Genomic DNA, 22,861 nt, shown 5'->3' with positions numbered 1-22,861 from the left:
ACTGAATCCGTCTTATCCATATAATCTTGAAAAGCCTTTATATCTTGTTTGAAAATTTGTCATCGTTCTTCAAATTTTTGATTTAAAACCTCCAATAACATTTCATAAGTCAATTCAGTGCCCTTAGGATCGGTCTGCTTCTTCCCGTTCCCGTTAGGATCCTTCCCGTGTTCTCGCCCTTTAGATCTAAGAGCCATTTCTGTATTCCTTTCTTCAAAAATTCACAATAAACTCTTAAAGATAAGTCCAAGAAAGTAGCAAGAATCTTTTGGTGTAGGTAAAAATAAGTTAAATAAGGGTGATCATAGGTTAAAAAAAGTAAAGGTTATGGAGCGAATCTGAAACAGTGCTCACTCCATGAGCGTCTCCTGCTGACCCACTTATATACTTTTGTATATACTTTTACTCCAAAGAGGTGACCTGACAAATGCTCCAAAGAAAATGATGCAGATTTATTCTGCCTTTCCGTATAGATTATACCCTCCAATCTAGGCAACAACTCATCTCTTCTGCACCTTCATCAAAGCATTCACGTTCTTCCTGTAAAACAGTCCTTTGAGATGTCAGGAGAATGAGGAAAGTGTTATTTAAATGCAAATTTTCTTCCTAATGACACCATCTTAGGTAGAAAGATGTTTTCTGAAAGATGGTCAATAGACTGATCTCTAATAAGTCTAGCTAAATTCTTCAATTTATATTATGGTGTTGAACATGTCTGCTGTTCGTTGCATTCAGATTTACAGACTTAACAGCTTTTCCCTTTATATCCTACTTCCCTGGAAAGTTAGTTTTCGCATCAGATGCTAAACCGAATGAATTATACAGTTTGCAGGAAATGCCCCACAAAAGATTGTCTGCCTATTATTTCATGGCTGGCAGTTTCCACTTACATTGGAGCGGTGATGAAATATTGAAAAACTTCTTGCAAGGGTTTACAGAAAATCTATATCTGCCAACCACATTCCCCTGAAGTATTGCTTGGCAGAGAACAAAGAACATTAAAGACTCGACTCAGTTGCCTGAGTTAATTGTTCACTGCCAGGCAACAGGCTAAGAATTTTTTATATAAACACAGGATATTCTGCAGATGCTGGAAATCCAGAGAAACACACACACAGGAACAACCCAGCAGGTCTGGCAGCTTCTATGGAGATGAATAAACAGAAAACATTTAGGGGCAAGACCCTTCATCAGGACTCTTTTCTTAACATTTTCTTTCTGGCAGAGAAATAATATCGACCCAGTGTGACTGAAGTGTCTGAAAGTTGGCATACTGCACAGCGGGAGACAATCATTTGGCCAAAACAGGTCCATGTTGGCTGCCAGCAGTATCATTCCTCCTTCTCTTCAGTTCCCTGGAGCACTGTGACTTCAAATGTATCTATCAATTTCAAACATATCCATCAACTTTTCTTTAATGATTCCATTAATTTGTAATAAGGGATAGTTTACAGTAGATTCATCTTCATCAACTGTCTTCAGGGTGTTTGAGGGTACTGGAGATCGCAGTGGAAATCCTTGTGGTCACGGAAAATTTGCAAACACCACTAGAAAGCACCCAAGATGAAGTTCAAACCTTGTGAGGCAGTCGCCGTGCAATCACACCAGCCCGCCACAATTTAATTATCATTTTTTCTTTATTTAATCATTTGAGGAGGTTCTAAATAGTGAAAATGGTAATGAATTTATACAATGACAATACCTTCTCATAGCTTCTTTAACGAGCGCTTTATATTTTGTAACATTGTAAAGTTACTTAATTCATTACAGAAATTAATCTAAGTATTCCTCAAAAAACAATAACTACTTTAGGAGTGTGGCAATCAGTCACCATTTCATGTTTCATTGAAGCATAGTTTATTGTCTCTCTCCTAAAAGTTGGAATGAATGATACATTTGGCTAACTGAGCCGAGCCATGGAGCTCCCAGAACTGAATGCGTAGAAATTACAATACGGTATAGTTTCATTAATATGCTCACCTTGTAAAGGGCCGATTCTCTAGTTGCAGAATTTCATTTCCCCGGTTAAAAACTCGGTCTCTTATGGAAATTGTTACAAGAGATGACTTCACTAAATATTGACAAATTTCCTTGATCCTGTTTTTTTTCCAGAGAAACTTTTTCAAAGAAATAGACTGAATAAACCACAAGTATATAAACCATTATTTTTCAAAGACTTCCAATTTAGGAATTTTCTCTAATATTGGAAGACTACAAATGTAATTCTACTGATGTAAGGGATAAGAGAAACTAGGAGATGATAGAACTGTTGCTTTAACATCAAACAAATATTTGAAATCTCAAGGACAGAGTGTAAGAACCTGTAGAGAAAATTGAGATTATTAATGAGAAAGATTGTAAGTTTCACTACAAATGTGGGTAATCCTCTACTTAAGGAATCGAGTGTACAGTTTGATCATCAGAACTAAAGAAATTCTCTCAAAGGGATGCAGTCTAAATTCATCAGAACTGTTTCACATCTCCCAAGCATTATAATACAAGGCAAGATTACATAAACTGAGCTTGAACTTCTGATAACAATGGGCTAATTTTGAGCAATGTACACAAAATGCTGGAGGAGGCCAGCATTTCAGGCTGGAGAGGAATAAACAGTCGACATTTCAGGCCAGGGCCGTTTATCAGGACTGGTGTTGACTTGGACCTGGGCTAACTTTGAGTTCAGGTCTTAAAGTTTTGATAGAATACATAAAGAGAACCATGTCCTGTTGGTAGTGGAGTTTATAAGAGAGAGGCGTAATCTTAACATTTGAACCAAATTATTGATGTGAGGTTAGGAAACACTATATACAAAGTATGATAGATCTCTCCCCTATAAGAAGTAATTAATCCTGGCTGAGTAGCAACTATGAGATAACTAGATCTTTAATAACTAAGTGCATTAAGGAATAAGGGTCAGAGGCAGGTGTGTTGTTAAAATACTACTTGGTCATTGTCTCAGAACAAAAGTGAGAAGATAAATAACTTGCTTCGCCAAACAGGAAACCTACGTTTATAAAACACCTTTAACAGCCCAAGACCTCCTGCAGGAACAATATCAAATAAAATTTGATATTGAGCTATGTAAAGAAACAGTAGGACCTGTGAGAGATTCATTTACAGTGAAATCTGTCATGTGCATGAAGAACCAACACAACATGTACTGGGGGTACAAGAGTCACCACTCGTTCTGGAGGCAACATAGCATACCCACAATGCTCAGCAGAACAACACAGAACACAACAACAAGAGCAAGACAAGCTCATTTCTTCCCTCCTACCCACCCATGCACACAGAGAATCCTCCAACACCAGGACAAGCCTCCGGCCTCAAAGTTTCAGCCTTCGGGTTTCAATTTCCAGACTCTCAATTGCCTTTGTGCTTCAATCTTCAGTATCAATGTTGGACTGACAAATGACAGGACTTCGAGCTTCAGACTCATACTCCGGGTTTGCCAACTCACTGGCCTTCGTGCCTCCTGCTCACACGTGAAACACTCCGGTTCCGTCAGCTCCGTAAGTCTAGGGAAGACAATCTCTGGTCCCGCAAAATAAGGAGGATTGAAGCAGAAGCCCGTCAGAACCCCTGTTTGTGTGGATGCTGCGTGATTCGTTACCCTGTTACAAGTAAAGACCACGAAATAACAGACAGTACACCTCATACAATTTAGCTAAAACAATTTAGCTCTATGATTCTTAATTTGACTACAGGGTTAGTAAAGAAAAAGCAAAGAAAATGTTCCATTTTAATGAAACAGTCTAACGTGCACAAGTTGGAGCTCAGGGTTTCCCCTTCGCCGATCCTCCTTTGATCTCCCTGAGCTTCATTGGGTCATGACCCCGCTCTGGGTCGTCCTACGATCTCTTCTCTTCGGCGTCTTCTCCATTCGTCTCCCGCCGAACAAAAGGCCCAGCTCACCCCGGTGTCAGACACTCAGCACGAAAACACACTCCTTCATTGGACAGCACACATTCCAAAGCACCCGTTATCTCTAACCGTAACCCAGACACCGCTCCTACGTTAGCGGTGACGCCTCCTCTAACCGTAACCCAGACACCGCTCCGACAGAGAGACCATTACGTTAGCGGTGACACCTCCTCTAACCGTAACCCAGACACCGCTCCTACAGAGAGACCATTACGTTAGCGGTGACACCTCCTCTAACCGTAACCCAGACACCGCTCCTACAGAGAGACCATTACGTTAGCGGTGACGCCTCCTCTAACCGTAACCCAGACACCGCTCCTACAGAGAGACCATTACGTTAGCGGTGACGCCTCCTCTAACCGTAACCCAGACACCGCTCCTACAGAGAGACCATTACGTTAGCGGTGACGCCTCCTCTAACCGTAACCCAGACACCGCTCCTATAGAGAGACCATTACGTTAGCGGTGACACCTCCTCTAACCGTAACCCAGACACCGCTCCTACAGAGAGACCATTACGTTAGCGGTGACACCTCCTCTAACCGTAACCCAGACACCGCTCCTACAGAGAGACCATTACGTTAGCGGTGACACCTCCACTAACCGTAACCCAGACACCGCTCCTACAGAGAGACCATTACGTTAGCGGTGACACCTCCTCTAACCGTAACCCAGACACCGCTCCTACAGACAGACCATTACGTTAACGGTGACGCCTCCTCTAACCATAACCCAGACACCGCTCCTACAGAGAGACCATTACGTTAGCGGTGACACCTCCTCTCACCGTAACCCAGACACCGCTCCTACAGAGAGACCATTACGTTAGCGGTGACACCTCCTCTCACCGTAACCCAGACACCGCTCCTACAGAGAGACCATTACGTTAGCGGTGACACCTCCTCTAACCGTAACCCAGACACCGCCCCTGCAGAGAGACCATTACGTTAGCGGTGACACCTCCTCTAACCGTAACCCAGACACCGCTCCTACAGAGAGACCGTTACGTTAGCGGTGACGCCTCCTCTAACCGTAACCCAGACACCGCTCCTACAGAGAGACCGTTACGTTAGCGGTGACGCCTCCTCTAACCGTAACCCAGACACCGCTCCTACAGAGAGACCATTACGTTAGCGGTGACACCTCCTCTAACCGTAACCCAGACACCGCTCCGACAGAGAGACCATTACGTTAACGGTGACGCCTCCTCTAACTGTAACCCAGACACCGCCCCTACAGAGAGACCATTACGTTAGCGGTGACACCTCCTCTAACCGTAACCCAGACACCGCTCCTACAGACAGACCATTACGCTAGCGGTGACGCCTCCTCTAACCGTAACCCAGACACCGCCCCTACAGAGAGACCATTACGTTAACGGTGACGCCTCCTCTAACCGTAACCCAGACACCGCTCCTACAGAGAGACCATTACGTTAGCGGTGACACCTCCTCTAACCGTAACCCAGACACCGCTCCTACAGAGAGACCATTACGTTAGCGGTGACACCTCCTCTAACCGTAACCCAGACACCGCCCCTACAGAGAGACCATTACGTTAACGGTGACGCCTCCTCTAACTGTAACCCAGACACCGCTCCTACAGAGAGACCATTACGTTAGCGGTGACACCTCCTCTAACCGTAACCCAGACACCGCTCCTACAGACAGACCATTACGTTAGCGGTGACACCTCCTCTAACCGTAACCCAGACACCGCTCCTACAGAGAGACCATTGCGTTAGCAGTGACACCTGTCCAAGGGTGTTACACTGTCCCCCACAAACTTAGTCATGTCCTCATGACATTGAGATAATATGCCAACCCTTCATGCAAAGCACAAAGTCCAACCCGGGTGTAAAAGGCAGTGACATAGCTCCCCACAGCGGTAGGGGCCACACTCTCTTCGCCCTGTGCTACATAGGCCAGCCTGTCCGGTGGTCTCCTGATTCTTTGAGACCTCCTTACCCTGTCATCTACCTCTTCAGGTTCAGACATTCCTTAGGATACATCTGGTCTACATGGCGAGGCCTTCCCCGGTCGATCCCTCGTGCCCACCTGCCACTTGGCTGGGCCCTGCTTCACCCCCTCCATGGTCCCGCTGAAACCCAGGCTGTCTATAGACAGTCCCCCCGATTTCACCCAACTCAGCACGAGAAGGGTTGGGAGTCTCTTCCTCAGTCAGTGGGAAGTTAGCAAAGGGCAGCATGTTCCACACTCCATTTCCTCATCATCTGAGTCCGAATCCCATTCAAGAGCGGGGCTGGTCTAATCTTTCCTGCTGTTGGTCCTTCAGTCACTCTGTGTCACCACAGACTCCTCTTTCTAGGTGTAGGCCCCAGGTCAGGCTCTGGGTCAACTGCACCTCTTGTTCCAGAAGCAGAAATTGGTTCTAATGGGAAATCTTGACAGGCCCATTCCCATCCTCTGGTTTCACACAGAAAACTGGTACATTTGTCATCTGACTCTCCACTACACAGGACGTAGCCACCCAGCAGTCAAGCACCTTGTGCTTCCCAGGTAGCCCCAAATTCCTTCTGAGGACTCGCTCTCCCGGCAGGAGTTGGGAGAACCTCATCTTTTGATCAGACCTCCTGTTATCTCCTTGATTTTGCTTGGCAGCCGTAACCTCAGCTGATTCATAAGCCCTTTTCAGCTCCCTTCTCATATAAGCCCATATGTCTTCAGTGATAGGCCTTCCTCGCCCATCCCAAACCAAAGGTGGATGACAACCTCGCCTCGTGCCCAAACATCAGAATTTGGTATAAGGGGGAGGGCTTGAAGCAACAGTTATTGTGTGAGGGGTTGGGAAACTGGATTAATATTGATGATGAAATGAGGGTTACAATGATGTTGTGGGATGAAGTAAGGGAGCTCGTGTAGAGCTGATATGTTGACTGGCTTGGCCAAGTTCTGTGCTGCAGTTTTCTACACAATTCTGTGTATGTAGTTATTAAACTGAAATTACTCTTGCCTGAGAGCCGGTGTTTCATGAACATGTTATTCATGTTGTGTATGACAGTTTTGCTTAGTTTAGTTTCCCCACATTTAACATTAACTACCAATGCTGCTATTGCCAGGGGAAGATTTCTATAATAGTGATGTGGACAAAGTAACTTCTTTCAGTCTAAAACTTTAGTGTATTCTCTCTGGGTGGATGCATTTTCCAGTGTGCTGCTACACTACACTTCTTGACTTGAACGATGAATGAGTTGCTGCAGGAGGGAGAAATGAGTCAGTCTGGTTTCTGCTACTGTTCATTATTGGGGACGTCTTTACAGAGAGTGCATACCGTATTATGAACCTCATACAAATGCAACTGGACTGTGATGGCCCGTAATCAAACAGCCTGCAAAAATGCACCGGCTGTGATTATATAAATTTATAATCAGGTAGGTAAACCACTAGAGGGTTTATAACTCGCCTAGATTCAGTGCTTTGTGAAGAGGTTACAAAATGGAAAGAGTTTTCTTAGAGCTCACAATATAATTAGTATTAAAATATTTCATTGCAAATTCAATATTTGTTCATTCAGGTTCAAATTCAGTTTATTGTCATTCAGATGTACACTGCCAAACAAACACTGTTCCTCTGGACCAAAGTGCACAACAGAATAGATATAAGTCACTCACGTGAAGTGATATAACTACAAATAAAGTTAACAATTAATAACGTGCATATACGACACAAGTTAAAAAGTAAACAGTGTGGCACTTCATACTAAGTGGTGGCAGGGAGTTCAGAAGTCTCACAGCCGGGGGGAAGAGGCTGTTTCCTATCCTAACAGTTCTTGTCTAATGCTAAGGTACCTTCTTCCTAATGGTGGGGGATGAAAGAGATTGTTTGATGGATGGGACGGATGATTGATTATGCTAAGTGCACTGCATAGGAAGCGCTACTTATAAATATCTCTGATGGATGGAAGAGGGACTCTGATGATCCTCTCAACGGTCATCACAATCCTTTGTAGGGTTGCATTTGGTGCCAAAATCCCTTTACCTTGACCTTCCTATGTTCACAGTGAGCAGAGAGAGATGGGAATATGTGAATCAGGCTCACTGGTCCATGGTTTGGGGATTGGAGCAAGGACTGGCATTGCAGAAACATTTAATTATCTGTGTTCACAAAAGAGGAATGGCATTTTCTGGAGGGCTGATGTCATCCTTGGAACAGTTACATGCAAGAGTCAGCGACTGGAATGGAAAAATCACAAAGAAGCAAGTCATTATGTCTTACTGTCCTAATGTCTAACCCTAGATAGCTGAGGAAGCATTTTGCAAATGGCATTCTTCTAACTAGACACAACAAGACTACAGGAGGACCTTTACATTAACTCAGAATCTAGACTGACTAAAATGGTGAACATATCAAGGACCTTTAGGATAAGCACACTAAAATTATTATATACCCATTTGTTCTAGACCCAGGCTAATTTTCTCAGGCTGCCTGTCCAATTGGAGTGGCCAGCCTTCCATTCTATGATCAATAATATTGGAGTTAGTTGAGTGTCTTCTTACAGTGTGTTTGTGGATAAAGCCATGAGAATTCCAGATAAGAAGTCCCAGTTTCCATCCCTGGTGCATGCTAAAGCCCCAGTGTAGGAAAACATAACTGACATGAAATCAAGACTTGACTCTACCATCTATGGTGGAATATCCCTGCTGGCCATTGTCCTGACCAACAGAGTCCTTACATGAGGGAGATAATTCTGCAGGGAGAGATGGCAATGAGGTCAGAAACCAAGACTTATAACAAAGATTTGAATTAATAAACCTACTCTTCAGAGATTCAGGATTCAGCTTCTCTTGACTTGCCCATATCTCTTTTATTTACAGCACCTATGCGCCTGTCAAACAATTTCTACGGGTGGATAAAGAAAAGGTGAGTCAGGGTCTGCTGACGGTCTTTTATATTGGATGGTTTGGAACAGATAGAAGCATCTCTTAGCAGGGCTTAAAACTCCAATGATCTCTGAATGGTTGGCAGCAACAGAAAAGGCTTGGAACAATTTAAACCAGATTTCCTCCAATTTGATTTGTGCTTTGGCAATACTCTTCAGATTTTACAAGTTTGTTTCAAGATTATTTATTGTTTGATCTCATTCTTACTACAGAAGTGTAAAAGAGAATGAAATATTTGTTACTCTGGATCCAGTACAGCATTAGAAAAAACACAACAAAAACACTATAAATATAAAAGCAATTCTCTAAACCACAATGTGCAAGTAACTGTTATATGGATATGCTGATTGTATGTACGTACAGTGATGCTAGGTAATGTGGATGTAGTGGTGGGGTGGGTTGATGGGTGGCAGCTTAGGGGGGGAAACAGCAGTTTTTGAGACTAGTGGTCCTGGCAAGAATGCTGTGGAGCTTTATATTTCAACCGAAATAAATAATTATTTGAGTTCTTGTGTTAAGAATTGTAGGCATCAATATTTTGGAAGACATTCTGCATTTACATAGGTGAAGAAGCAAATAATGGAATATAGAGATTTATAAAAACGTTTGATTGTTGTTCGGTCTCATCTACCAACTGTATGCAACTTAGCATAAGGTCCATGTAATAATTTAATGCGAGGTATGGACCTTCTGCTCGGGACCAGCAGGGCTCCCAGACAGAATTTCATTGTCTTCCTCTAACAGAGTCAAAAGGACAGTAGCTTGTCCCAGTGCACCACCCAGTGCCCTGTTTTCAGTGGCTGCTTGCTCTGAATCAGTAACAGCTTAACGTCAGTGGTTGTGGGTTTTATACCACCAGAAAATGCTTTGCCGATTTCTGGGACAGAAGTTCAGGGCAACAGGAAGAATATTTGGGCTTTCAGGAACCTAGGCAGAAACTAAACAATGGCAACGGGGCTGACAGCTGGTTAACCTCAGTCTTTGAAAGAGTGAGACAGGTTCCTGAACGTGAAGGGAATCATTCTGCAAGCAGAGGGAGATCCACTCCTGAGCTTGTAAGTACATGCCTGTGGCAGGTTAAAACTCATCAGTACGTTTAATTTTCACTTTAATACCTGGACATTAAATTGATCAAAACACAATGTTAGTCTCAAGGTGAGATTCAGCCCTTGCTCTTAACCCCAGGCTCTTGCATTTCCTCACTTCCTCACACATCAAATTTTTGTCAATCACTCTAAAATAGTTTTCTGCTATTCCCGAATGAATATGAAACATGTTTGTCTGTGTTAGTGATTTTAGTAAACCCAAAATATAAATACTTGGGCTGTTGATATATGTTCCAAATGTCATAGCAGAGAGCTACTTAGTTGGCACAGTGCAATAGTTCATGAAGCCACTGCTGTACAATTCCCAAGGCTTTGGGATGTGGCTAGAAATCAGGAACCTGAAGAACTCTCATGCAGTTGTAGGAAGAATGTGCAAACACCACACAGACAGCACCAAAGGTCAGGATTTAACCAAAGACGTACAGGTTGGTGGGGTAATTGACCAGTGTAAAATGCCTCTGGTAGAATCTGGAGAGGATTTAGTGGGGAGAATAAACCGGGCACAATGGGCTTGGTAGGCTGAAAGGCCTCTTGTTTGACTTCATTGTGAAGCTCAGCAGGTGAAGGTTAATGCTGTGGTGGTGTGCGCAGGACCTAAAATGCAGACGGCTCCTGCAGCTGAACCAGTAATCCTGCTGGAAAGCATGGAGAATGACTATTGATGAAAGGCCAGCACCTGAAGGGAGTTTACAGAAATCCTGCGGGAAAGCATGGAGAATGACTATTGATGAAAGGCCAGCACCTGAAGGGAGTTTACAGAAATCCTGCTGGAAAACATGGAGAATGACTATTGCTGAAAGGCCAGCACCTGAAGGGAGTTTACAGTAATCCTGCTGGAAAGGATGGAGAATGACTATTGATGAAAGGCCAGCACCTGAAGGGAGTTTACAGTGGCCCATTAATCTACCAGCATGTCCATCTTTGGGATATGGGAGAATACTGGAGCATCCAGGGTAAACCCACCTGATCACTTGCAGGACATTCACCTTCAGATTGAACCCAGGTCGCTGGAACTGTGAGGTGCCTGATCTATGTGCTGTACACGGCACATCCTTCATGCTGCTCTAGGGAGCTCTGTGCTATGGCAGGTGGAGCATTTGTCAACAGCCCAAATACTTCAGATTCAGACCTTGCTGAAATTACTAACAGACAAGAAATGTATGAGGGAGGCAATTCAAGGGAAATGTGTGGAGTATGTTTTTAACACAGAGTAGGATGGATGTTACTGGGGTGGGAGTGCTCCTTTTCATGTCATACCTCAGTGACTTGGAGAATAGAATTGATGGCTTTCTGGTTAAGTTTACAGATGATACAAAGATAGGTGGAGGGGCAGGGAGAAAGCAGGGAATCTGCAGAAGGATTCAGACAGATCAGTAGGGAAGTGGCAAATGGAACATAGTGTAAGGATTGTATGGTCATGCACTTTGGTAGAAGGAATAAAGGTGACATTATTTTCTAAATGGAGAGCAAATTCAGAAATCAGAGGTGCAAATGGACTTGTGCAGGATTCCCTAAAGGTTAACGTGCAGGTTGAGGTGTAGTGAGGAAGGCAAATGTGATGTTAACAGTCTTTTCAAGAGGACTAGAATATAAAAACAAGAATGTGATGCTGAGGCTTTACAAGGCGCTGGGCAGACCACACTCGGAGTATTCTGAGCAGTTTGGCTCCTTATCCAAGAAGGATGGGCTGGCATTGGAGAGGGTCCAGAGGAAGTTCACAAGGATGATCCCGGAAATGAAGGGGTTAATGAAGCGTTTGATGGCTCTGGGCCTGTACTCGCTGGAGCTTAGAAGAATATTGGAGGGGGGAAACCTCACTGAAACCTGTCAAATATTGAATGGCCTAGATAGAGTGGATGTGGAAAGGATGGGAAAATGTAGGCCAGAGGACACAATCTCAGAATCTCATCTCCTTTAGAACGGAGATGAGGAGGAATTTCTCTAGCCAGAGGGTGGTGAATCTGTGGAATCTGTTACCACGAACAGATGCTGTGGATTTATTTAAAGCAGAGGTTGACAGGTTCTTGATTAATAAGGATGTCAAAGGTTACGGGAAGAAGGCAGGAGAATGGGGTTGAGAGAGATAATAATTCAGCCAAAATGGAATGGGTGAGCAGACTCGATTGGTTGAATGTGCTAATTTTTATAGCCTTATGACATCTAAGAGATTCTTAGACACATGTTTGTGCAGAGAGTGGTGGATGTAGGCCACATGGAGACAGAAGCAGTTAGTGGAATTAGGCATCGTTAGCTTATTTAATTCAGCACAATGTCATGGGCCAAGCGGCCTATTCCTGTGATGTACTGTCCTGTGTTCTATTTATTGGGCAATAGCAGCACAAGGAATTAACCAGACAAAGTGTGGCCATTTGAGCAATGTCTTAGTCAACCGATAGCACCTGAAGAACTATTACAGCAACAGAACTCAGGTCCTGTAAGAGGCAGTAAGGAAAGTTGACAAGTAATTCGTCCTTCACTACTAATGCTGTTTATAGTCTAACCCCCTGATCTTCACTCAGGTGCAGATCTACAACCCAGCATTCTTCAAGTATATCCATGACAAGTGGACAGAGCATCATGGGAGATATCCGTCCACTGGAATGCTGGTCCTGTTCTTTGCTCTCCATATCTGTGATGAGGTAAGTGCCTCACATGTGGAGCAGAGATTGTTTGCAACTCTTGAAGGGACAAGGGCTGAAGTGTCCTATGCACCGATCTGAAAGCAGTGATGAAATGGCACTGAGCCTGAAGCAGGTGTGAAAAGGGGCCCAACTAAGCACATCTGCGAAAGGATGAAACTAAGACTGAGATAATTGTTTATATTGATATAAAGGTTCAAAGATTCATTTATTATCAAACTATACAACTCTGAGATTCTGTAGTTCTCTGGGTAGCCATTAAATCAAGAAAGAGAAGAAAAGTAACATGATCATCAACCTCCTAATTCCACCTCTCCGCAAAAGGAAAACAAAAATGGATCAGGCACATCAACCCCCAAATTCCTCCTCCCACACCAAAAAATCAACACAAAGGATTAACCCCCCCCCCCCAAATTCCCCTCCCTGCACAAAAAAAAAGATTGGGCAAAAAAACACAGAATATAAAAACTATAAGACTGAAGAAGAATGTATAGCCCAATGTCCATCTCAAAAATGCATAAAAACACTCCAGGCCCAGAGGCAGACTTGCCCCTCTCCGGTACAGAGTGATCAAATGACAGGCAGCTGGCACTCGCTTTGATGCTTATATCTCCCTCGTTGCTTTAATTGGCAAACTGGAGCCAAACATCGGCTTGCGCTCCATCCTGCAAACTGCCCACCACGAGGTTTGTGTACACTGTCTCTGCCTCTCGGAGACTGGAGAGCACTGGGACACCCAAATGATCCCCAGACTTCCACACTCACCGTGATGTTTCAGTTTCCCTCATCGGTGAAATGGAGTCAAACATCGGCTTACGCTCCATCCTGCAGCCTTCTCACCATGAGGTTCACACGTTGCTTCTGCCTCCCAGAATCCTCTCAGAGACTGGAGAGTGCTGAAGCAACCAAAAAATCTCCAAGCAGCAAAACGCAGGCTCCAACAGTTCCATAATCACATCGAAGACAAGAAACAAACATGAGAGACATAAAAGAAGTGAAAAAGATGGCTTCATGATCTATCTAGAAACCAAAGGGGCATTGTACGCAGGCGCCATCTTAACCAGTAGGCAGAGCACATAAAACGTTGTGTCTGAAACCAAGGAGGAAAGCCCATTGAAGCACTGTGCAGCATTGGAAAAACAGAGGAAGGAAAAAATGCCTTGAGAAATTAGAGCAGGGATGACCTGGCAGCCAACATATATTTTCAGAAAAATACCAAAAGAATTGTCCCAGATATTGAAGCTGTTTTCAATTCCTTAAAAGGCTACAGCACAGCTGTTAATAGACTGCTCATAGACCCGTATATTGGTATTGTTGGTGCAGAATAAAGAGGAACTGTTCCCTTCACCTCAGTGTAAGAGATTATTAACCTAGCTGTAGTAATCTCCTCCATGTACACTCAGTGACCTCTTTATCCAGAGGCGGAGTGGAACTTGGTGCGCTCCTCTGCTGTTGTAGCCCATCACTTCAAGGCTCAACATATTGCGCATTCAGGGATGCTCTTCAGCACGCTACTGTTTTAACACCTGGCTATTTGAGTTGCTGTCACCTTCCTGTCAGCCCGAACCAGTATGACCATTCTCCCCTGACCCACAGAACTGTCACTCGCTGGATGGTATTTTTTGTTTTTCACACCGTTCTCTGGAGACTGTAGGGACTGTTGTGCCACTTCTTTGCCCATTCTCCTGACTGTCTAGTTCCTTCTGCAGCCTCCCCCTCCACCTACCTTTATATCATCTGCAGTCTTGGCCACACAGCCATCAATTCCGTCATCCAAATCATTGACATATGGTCTCAACACAGACCCTTGTGGAACACCAGTCATCACTGGCAGCCAACTAGAAAAAGCTTCTTTTATTCCTACTTTCTGCCTCCTGCCAGTTAGCAAATTCTCTACCCCTGCCAGTATCTTTCCTGTAATACTATGGGCTCTTAATTTGTTAAGCAGCCTCATGTGCAGCATCTTGTCAAAGGCCTTCTGAAAATCGAAGGACAGAATTTCACCTATTTTCCTTTGTCTATCTTGCTAGTTATTTCTTCAAAGAATTCCAACAGATTTTTCAGGCAACTTTTTCCCTTATGGAAACCATGCTGACTTCAATTTATTTTATCAGGTGCTTCCAAGTACCCCCGAATCACATCATTAACAATCAATCCCAACCACTGAGGTCAGATTTACTGGCCTGTCCCAGCCACTGAGGTCAGATTTACTGCTCTGTCCCAATCACTGAGGTCAGATTTACTGGCCTGTCCCAGCCACTGAGGTCAGATTTACTGGTCTGTCCCAATCTCTGAGGTCAGATTTACTGGCCTGTCCCAACCACTGAGGTCAGATTTACTGGCCTGTCCCAGCCACTGAGGTCAGATTTACTGGTCTGTCCCAATCACTGAGGTCAGATTTACTGGCCTGTCCCAACCACTGAGGTCAGATTTACTGGCCTGTCCCAACCACTGAGGTCAGATTTACTGGCCTGTCCCAGCCACTGAGGTCAGATTTACTGGCCTGTCCCAATCACTGAGGTCAGATTTACTGGCCTGTCCCAGCCACTGAGGTCAGATTTACTGGCCTGTCCCAACCACTAAGGTCAGATTTACTGGCCTGTCCCAGCCACTGAGGTCAGATTTACTGGCCCGTCCCAGCCACTGAGGTCAGATTTACTGGCCTGTCCCAATCACTGAGGTCAGATTTACTGGCCTGTCCCAGCCACTGAGGTCAGATTTACTGGTCTGTCCCAATCACTGAGGTCAGATTTACTGGCCTGTCCCAACCACTGAGGTCAGATTTACTGGCCTGTCCCAGCCACTGAGGTCAGATTTACTGGTCTGTCCCAATCACTGAGGTCAGATTTACTGGCCTGTCCCAGCCACTGAGGTCAGATTTACTGGCCTGTCCCAGCCACTGCGGTCAGATTTACTGGCCTGTCCCAACCACTGAGGTCAGATTTACTGGCCTGTCCCAGCCACTGAGGTCAGATTTACTGGCCTGTCCCAACCACTGAGGTCAGATTTACTGGCCTGTCCCAGCCACTGAGGTCAGATTTACTGGTCTGTCCCAATCACTGAGGTCAGATTTACTGGCCTGTCCCAGCCACTGAGGTCAGATTTACTGGCCTGTCCCAGCCACTGCGGTCAGATTTACTGGCCTGTCCCAACCACTGAGGTCAGATTTACTGGCCTGTCCCAGCCACTGAGGTCAGATTTACTGGCCTGTCCCAACCACTGAGGTCAGATTTACTGGCCTGTCCCAACCACTGAGGTCAAATTTACTGGCCTGTCCCAGCCACTGAGGTCAGATTTACTGGCCTGTATTTTTTTTCTTCTGGCTCTCTCCCTTCTTGGAAGAGTGGACTGACATTTGCAATTTTCCTGTCCTTCAGACCATGCTAGAGTCTACTGATTCTTGAAAGAAAACTATTAATGCCGCCATATAATCTCTTCAGCCATCTCTTTCAGAACTCTGGGATGTACGCCATCTGGTCCAGGTGAATTATCTACTTTTAGGCCTTTCAGTTTCCCAAGCACCCACACCTCCAGCATACTGCTAGTGCCTTCCACAGTGAGGACTGATGCAAACTACTTTTTTCAGGGGTCTGATATCCACTCTCACCTCTCTTTTACTCTTGATATACCTGAAGAAACTTTTGGTATCATCTTTAATATTATTAGCTAGCTTATTTCAACTTTTCCCTCTTGATGACTTTTTAGTTGCCTTCCTTTGGTTTTTAAAAGCCTTATAGTTCTCCAACTTCCCACTAATTTTTGCTCTTTTATTTTCCTGTTTTTGGCTTTTATGTTGGGCTTGACTTCATCCTGCCTTTAGAATACTTCTTCTGCTTTGGGATGTATCTATCCTGCGCCTTCCGAATTACTTCCAGAAACTCCAGCCATTGCTGCTCGGACATCATCCCTGCTAGTGTCTCCTTCCAATCAACTTTGGTCAGCTTCTCTCTCATGCCTCTGCAATTCCCTTAACTCCACTGTAATACTGACACATCTGACTTTAGCTTCTCCCTCTCTATTGTATTCTGATCACTGTCCCCTGAGTGTTCCTTTACCTTCAGGTCTCTAATCAATTCCAGTTCATTGCACAACACTCAATCTAGAATAGCTGATCCTCTGGGAGGCTCAGCCACGAACTGCTCTGTAAAGCCATCTTGTAGGAATTCTACAAATTACCCCTTGCAGGGTCTATCACCAAATTGATTTTCCCAATCTACCTGCATATTGGAAACCTCCCCATGACTATGGGACATAAATATCTTTTAAATTTTAGTATTCCACACACTTCAATCTGTCATGATCCCAGCGGTTTACTTTAGAGCATTGAGCTGCTTGGGCTTATGAGCACCTGAATTTACTAGTCAGGGTCTTGATTGGAGTGGTTAATCTAGTCAAGTTGATTGAGGTGGTCACAGGTTTCTGACGTTCTTTGATGACTTAAAGAGGACTCCCAGTCAGTGCCTGAGGTTGCTCATTATGTCCTTCGGGGCTCTGCTGGTATTCTCACTGTGTCGGAGAGGATGATTTACCTTGTGGTGTCACTCAGTCATTCCTCTGATTCCCTGATTCCGACCTTTAACCTCTTGTTTCCGTCTCTCCCTGGGGATCCTGCTATTCCTCCGCACCTGAGTCCAGTCCTTCATGACACAACCGATTTCACTGGCAGCTTGTTGCATATCTGCACCATCCTGTGTGTGAAGCAGTTGTCCTTTTAAATCTGTGCCCCCTCTCCCTCTAGTTTTTGATTCCCTTTCCCTGGGAAAAAGACTGCGTGCATTCACCTTGTTATATTATATTTTACACATTGTATTAATACAGAAAGCTCGTGGTTAATGGCTAATGTCTGTCATCCAGATCAGGGAATCAGGTTCTTATCACACAGGTTCTATCCTGTCTAGTTCTTCAATGATTCACAGGGAGTTAGGGTCTCTTTATATAAAGATGATGCCAACACTAGGCAAGTGAGCCCTTTCTCATCATCCTGCAAAAATATCAGCGACATGACCAAATACAAAAGGAAGAGGTCTTGGGCCTCAATGACAGATTTGATAGTTGGAAGGCCATTTTGTATTTGGAAGGTAATTGACTTGACCTTGACTCCCAGGTCAGAAGAGCAGCGAGCAGTCATTCCAGCCTTAAATTTGCAGCATCTACTGGATTATCAATGTTAGTACCAGATTTTGGAACATAATAGCTCTATTCATTGCCAGGAAATGCAAGCAGTTTTGAGCAGGGAGGGCCCAGATTAAATGCCCTCTCTCAACAAGTACAAGGCAGTAAGTGGGTTGTTGTATTTTGTAGACTGTTTTTACTGATGTGGAATTGCACAATTTCAACAATACAGTTGCATGTGTAGCTTGTCTGACTGACAGAAAGTTGACACAGGATGGCAGTGCTAAATATGCAAGAATAAAATGGCACCTCAACCACCACAAACTCGTAGTTTCTGGATTCATGAAGGTCGCAAGTTCTATGCGACAACATAGCTTCGAGAGAGAAGTCTTTGGTGTAGGCACAGGGAAAGCTGCTATGAGGAGAAGGGAAGGGGTAAGAGGGGAGCCAGAATGGGAAATTGAAAAAGAGAGAAGAGGGAGGGGAGAACAGTTACTGGAGGTTAAAGAAATCTTTGTTCATCCTGTCAGATTGGAGGCTATGGAGGAATGTGAGGTGTTGCTTTTCTAACCTAAGAGTGGTTCATCATGGCAAAAGAGAAGGCCATGTCAGAATGGGAAATAGAATTGAAATGGATGGTCACCTGTTGCGGCAAAACAGAATGAAGGTGCTTAATGAAGTGGTCCACCAATCTACGCTGGTTGTAGAAGAGACTGCACCAGGAGAACTGGATACTGCAGTTGACTCCAACAGATGCTGGCGAAGTGTTGCCTCACTTACCCATGTCTACCCTCTGGAGCTCCTCCTCCTATCAGATTCCCTCTTCTTACCTCTTCCCCAACCAATCACCTTCCCCCTCACCTGGTATCACATATCACCTGCAACCTTGTACTCCTCCCCTCTCCTACCTCCTTATCCTGGCTTTTTCACCCTTCCTTTCTAGTCCTGCCCAAAACATGATACTACCTAACTTGCTGAGTCCCTCCACCATTCTGTGTGTGGCTCTGGATTTCCAGCATCCGCAGAATCTCTTCTATTTATGAGCAGAGTTTCTCAACCTTCGTAATGCCATGGGTCAAGGGACCCAGGCTGGGGATTCAATTGAAGTCCATGCAGAAGTGTACAACACAACTTTGCATTCCTGTGTGTCCTGTGTAAAATTGACAGAGTAGATTCTGCTAGCAGGAAGCCACAAAGGAATATTGCAAATTGTGTAAAGCTAGATCCAGCACTCTGAATGATGCTTCCACCCATATAAACATGTCACTGATGCCATTAACCTTATAGGTGCCTCAGGGAACACTGCGATCTAGAATGAGCAAGTTAACATCACACAAATGATGTTTCCAATAGTGGGAGTATTGAGGACCAAAGAGCACAGATTCAAAATAAAATTCAAAATTCATTTAGAACAGAGATGAGGAGAAATTTCTTTAGCCAGAGGATAATGAATATGTGGAATTCATTGCCACAGACAGCTGCAGAGGTCAAATTATTGAATATGTTTAAAGTGTAGGTTGATAGGATCTTGATTAGCAAGGGCATCAAAAGTTACGGGGAGAAGGCAGGGGAATAGGGTTGAATGGGAAAGTAAGCCAGCCATGATCAAATGGCGGAGAAACCAGATGGGCTGAAAGCACAAATTCTGCTCCTATGTCTTATGGTCTGATCCAGAATCAGCATAGCACAGAGCCAGATGGTTGGAATAATTGTACTTCTGTAACATGACATCAGTGATCCCTAGTGGTGGTACTGCACCACAATCCAGGAGAGTGCAAAGTCTGTCTGAACACAAGGTCTCCAGTTTTCAAACGAAAGAGACCACTTTACCCATGGGTAATCAAGTGATAGAACATGTGGTTGAAAGAAACTGCCAGATAGATGAGACACATTGCGCCTCATTGAGCAGTGTTTTGGGGAGGTGCTTCCACTGTCTTATCGAATGTTCTTTGCCTCCTCAGGTCAACGTGTATGGATTTGGCGCTGATAGCAGAGGAAACTGGCATCACTACTGGGAGAACAACCGGTATGCTGGAGAGTTCCGGAAAACTGGAGTTCACGATGCAGACTTTGAAGCAAAAATAATAAATATGTTGGCTAATATTGGTAAAATCAAAGTTTTCCGAGGAAACTGAAAGGAAATGGATAATTATGCATTTGATCTTCTGAGACCACAACGTTCACCAAATGGATATGAGACTGATTACTCCATAATTATATATATTAAACATTTTTTAATCATGTTTGAAAATCCATGCAGAGCTCTGGAAAAAGGAAAACAGAGCAGCTGCTAGTTTATTAATATTTTTGAAGGTTAGCCCGCAGAAATGGCATTATTTTGTGGATCAATTTTAAGATGGCTGTTTGGTAACCTGGTGGGCACAAGATAACTCAATGTGCAATTTATTGTCAGATAATCTAGGAGTTACTAAGAAACAATTTTAATATTTGAGTTGCAGGATCAAATCAGGCTGAAACCAACTAGAATCTGAGCCAAAGGTGAAGAGAGGGAGGGGCAGGGAGGTCCTCCTTTTAGGATAACTGTGTGTTTTTGGTTGGCCTCTAGTCCACTTTCTTTGGACAGTTGCTGATTTGTCACTTTCTAAAGTGACAAGTGGGTAACAAGGAGACTGAAGGAGTTTTAACTTTGCATCATAGGAGAAAAAAGCAACACAGGCCTTTCAGACATGCCAGTTTTGCAAGTACAGCCAGCAGTGAAACTATTATCCCACGGCAACAAAGATATGGATTTTCATGGCTCTCACAAGTCTATGTTCGAGAAAGAAGGGCAGACATGCAGGATTCTCCTTTGGAGTGAATGGATTTACTTCTCTGGCTTTTATTGTGAATACTGGGTGCGTGAGAGACCCTGGTGCACAGAAATAGTAGGAACACATTTTAAATTTGCTTCTCCGAGTTATGTACACCATCTGATGTCAATTCCTTATAGCCTCTAAGCATAAGCAGAAATGTAAAATTCGTTATGATTTCCTCACTGTGGTGTCCACAGCCCTACATCATGGTTTGCATATGGGCATAAGAGCTTGGATTGCTGACTCTGGAGGATTCACAGCATATGCCCTACCATCACAATGAATCTTACTGGGGAGGGAGGCAGGAGTTTAAGCAAGGATCTCAAGTACTTCTGACTACTATTTGCCACCAAGGGCTGGAAAGTCAGTGGGTACCTCAAGAAGCAGTTCATGCCCTGTATCAATGTCCACAGTTTCACTGGAACTAAATGAAGTTTAAAGACTTACAAAATCCCCCGTCTCGACATTGTAGCAACATTAGGCCTTGCCCCCTCTGGGTGCAAACTTCGCATCTGAATCAGAATCAGGTTTATTATCACCACCAATGTGTCATTAAATGTGTTAACTTAGCAGCACAGCTGAATGCAATACATAATATAGAAGAAAAAATAAGAAATACATCAATCAATGACTATACATATATTGAATAAGTAGATTAAAAATTATGCAAAAAAACAGAAATAATTATATATTTAAAAAGAGAGGTAGTGTTCAAACCTTCAATGTGCACTTAGGAATCAGATGGCAGAGGGGAAGAAGTTGTTCCTGAATCACTGAGTGTGTTCCTTCAGGTTTCTGTACCTCCTACCTGATGGTAACAGTGAGAAAAGGGCATGCACTGGGTGCTGGACGCTGCCTTTCTGAGACACCGTTCCCTGAAGGTGTCCTGGGTACTTTGTAGACTGGTAGCTTAGATGGAGCTGACTAGATTTACAGCCCTCTGCAGCTTCTTTTGGTCCTGTGCAGTGGCCCCTCCGTACAGACAGTGATCTGGAGAGTCCTCTGGCAACTTAAATAGGCGGAAAAACACAAAACATAGAATCTTCTCCCTCATTTTTCCCAGCAGCACATAGTGTAACTGCAGCACCACAGATGGACGAGAGAGGCGATAGGTTCTGGAGGCAACTGGAGTTACTGGAGGTAACATTGGCTCCAGGCCAATAGCCAGCTACATGATACTTGTCTGTCCCTGATGTAAACTTGCAAGAACCACAACATCGCCGTCAAGGCATGGTTAACAGTATTGTACGACTTTTGTTTATTAGAAGTAATACATATTAAAGAAATTGTTAGGAATTACATTGAGGTTTTTATATTTGTTATCTGCATTCCTTTCCCATTAAAGAAAATAAAAAGGAATCCATTCCTCCGCAGCTGGCATTTTGAAGGAGGAAATGGTCTTCAAAAGTAAAGTGTCTTTTGCTTCTCTTGTTACTTTTTGCTCCATGTCCTGATGAGCACAGAGAGAACCCGGAATCCAAACCACTGATACAATCTAGCACAGACTATTCTCAAACTCCTTCCAGAGATGGTGAGCCACCCTCTTCCCTCTGAGCATCAGATTTCAGAAAGATCTTCTACAGCTGCTGAATATTTAGTATTTGCTCTTGTAGTTTAATGAGCAAGAGAGGTAACTGCTTGGATTTAGGTTAGCTACCGGATAAATGTCAGTGCTGATCAAGGCAGCTGTTAGAATCACTTTCTACACAGCAGCACAGACAGTTGGCAGCTCTTCTGCACTGTTAGTTCAGAGGTGAAACCATTCATTATATATATCACCATATAAAACCCTGAGATTAATCTTTGCAGGCATTTACATAAAAATAACAGAATTTATGAGAAACTATAAATAGCGAAGACTAACAATGTGCAAAATCAAGTCAAGTCAACTTTTACTGTCATTTCGACCATAACTGCCGGTACAGTGCACGGTAAAAATGAGACAATGTTTTTCAGGACCATGGTTTACATGACACAGTGTGGCGACCCACTTTATGCACAGGCGAACCCGCTCACAAATAGCCAGCGTGCAGGGGGAGACTTTGGTAACGCACCTCTGACATTATTTCTGCCCGGAGAGGGTGGGCGCTAGGGATTAAAAGCCAGCGCCGCGAAGTTTGAATAAACTAGTCTCGAAACGACTTACCAACTGCGTGTCGTTGTCTCTAGCTCTGTATGTAGCACATCGCTACATTGGTGACCCCGACGGTCCGAACGTGATTTGGACCAAAGATGACCGACTCTTCCTCTGTTCACGCAGTTTCGCTAAAACTGAGGACTTTTTGGACGCTGCGACCACCCGTGTGGTTTAGCCGAGCAGAAGCCCAGTTCCAGATTCAGCAGATATCTTCTGGTTCCACGCGTTAC

General features: G+C 44.1%; 1 protein-coding gene across 2 annotated transcripts in view; it reads left to right on the top strand.

Annotated features, from left to right (window-relative positions):
- Positions 1-21,906, top strand: part of st3gal2 (ST3 beta-galactoside alpha-2,3-sialyltransferase 2) — a 285,788-nt gene extending 263,882 nt beyond the window's left edge. For both annotated transcript variants that reach the window (XM_059992501.1, XM_059992502.1), the window contains exons 5-7: positions 8,759-8,804; positions 12,450-12,569; positions 19,643-21,906. In XM_059992501.1, the coding sequence (XP_059848484.1) occupies positions 8,759-8,804; positions 12,450-12,569; positions 19,643-19,816 (340 nt within the window). In that variant the 3' untranslated portion in view covers positions 19,817-21,906. The remainder of the gene's footprint in view (positions 1-8,758; positions 8,805-12,449; positions 12,570-19,642) is intronic.
- The last annotated feature ends 955 nt before the right edge of the window (positions 21,907-22,861 follow it).

Source organism: Hypanus sabinus, chromosome 17, assembly GCF_030144855.1.
Source record: "Hypanus sabinus isolate sHypSab1 chromosome 17, sHypSab1.hap1, whole genome shotgun sequence".
Classification (NCBI taxonomy): Eukaryota; Metazoa; Chordata; class Chondrichthyes; order Myliobatiformes; family Dasyatidae; genus Hypanus; species Hypanus sabinus.
Note: the sequence above shows the minus strand (reverse complement) of the source record. Positions and strands in the feature narration are given on the sequence as shown.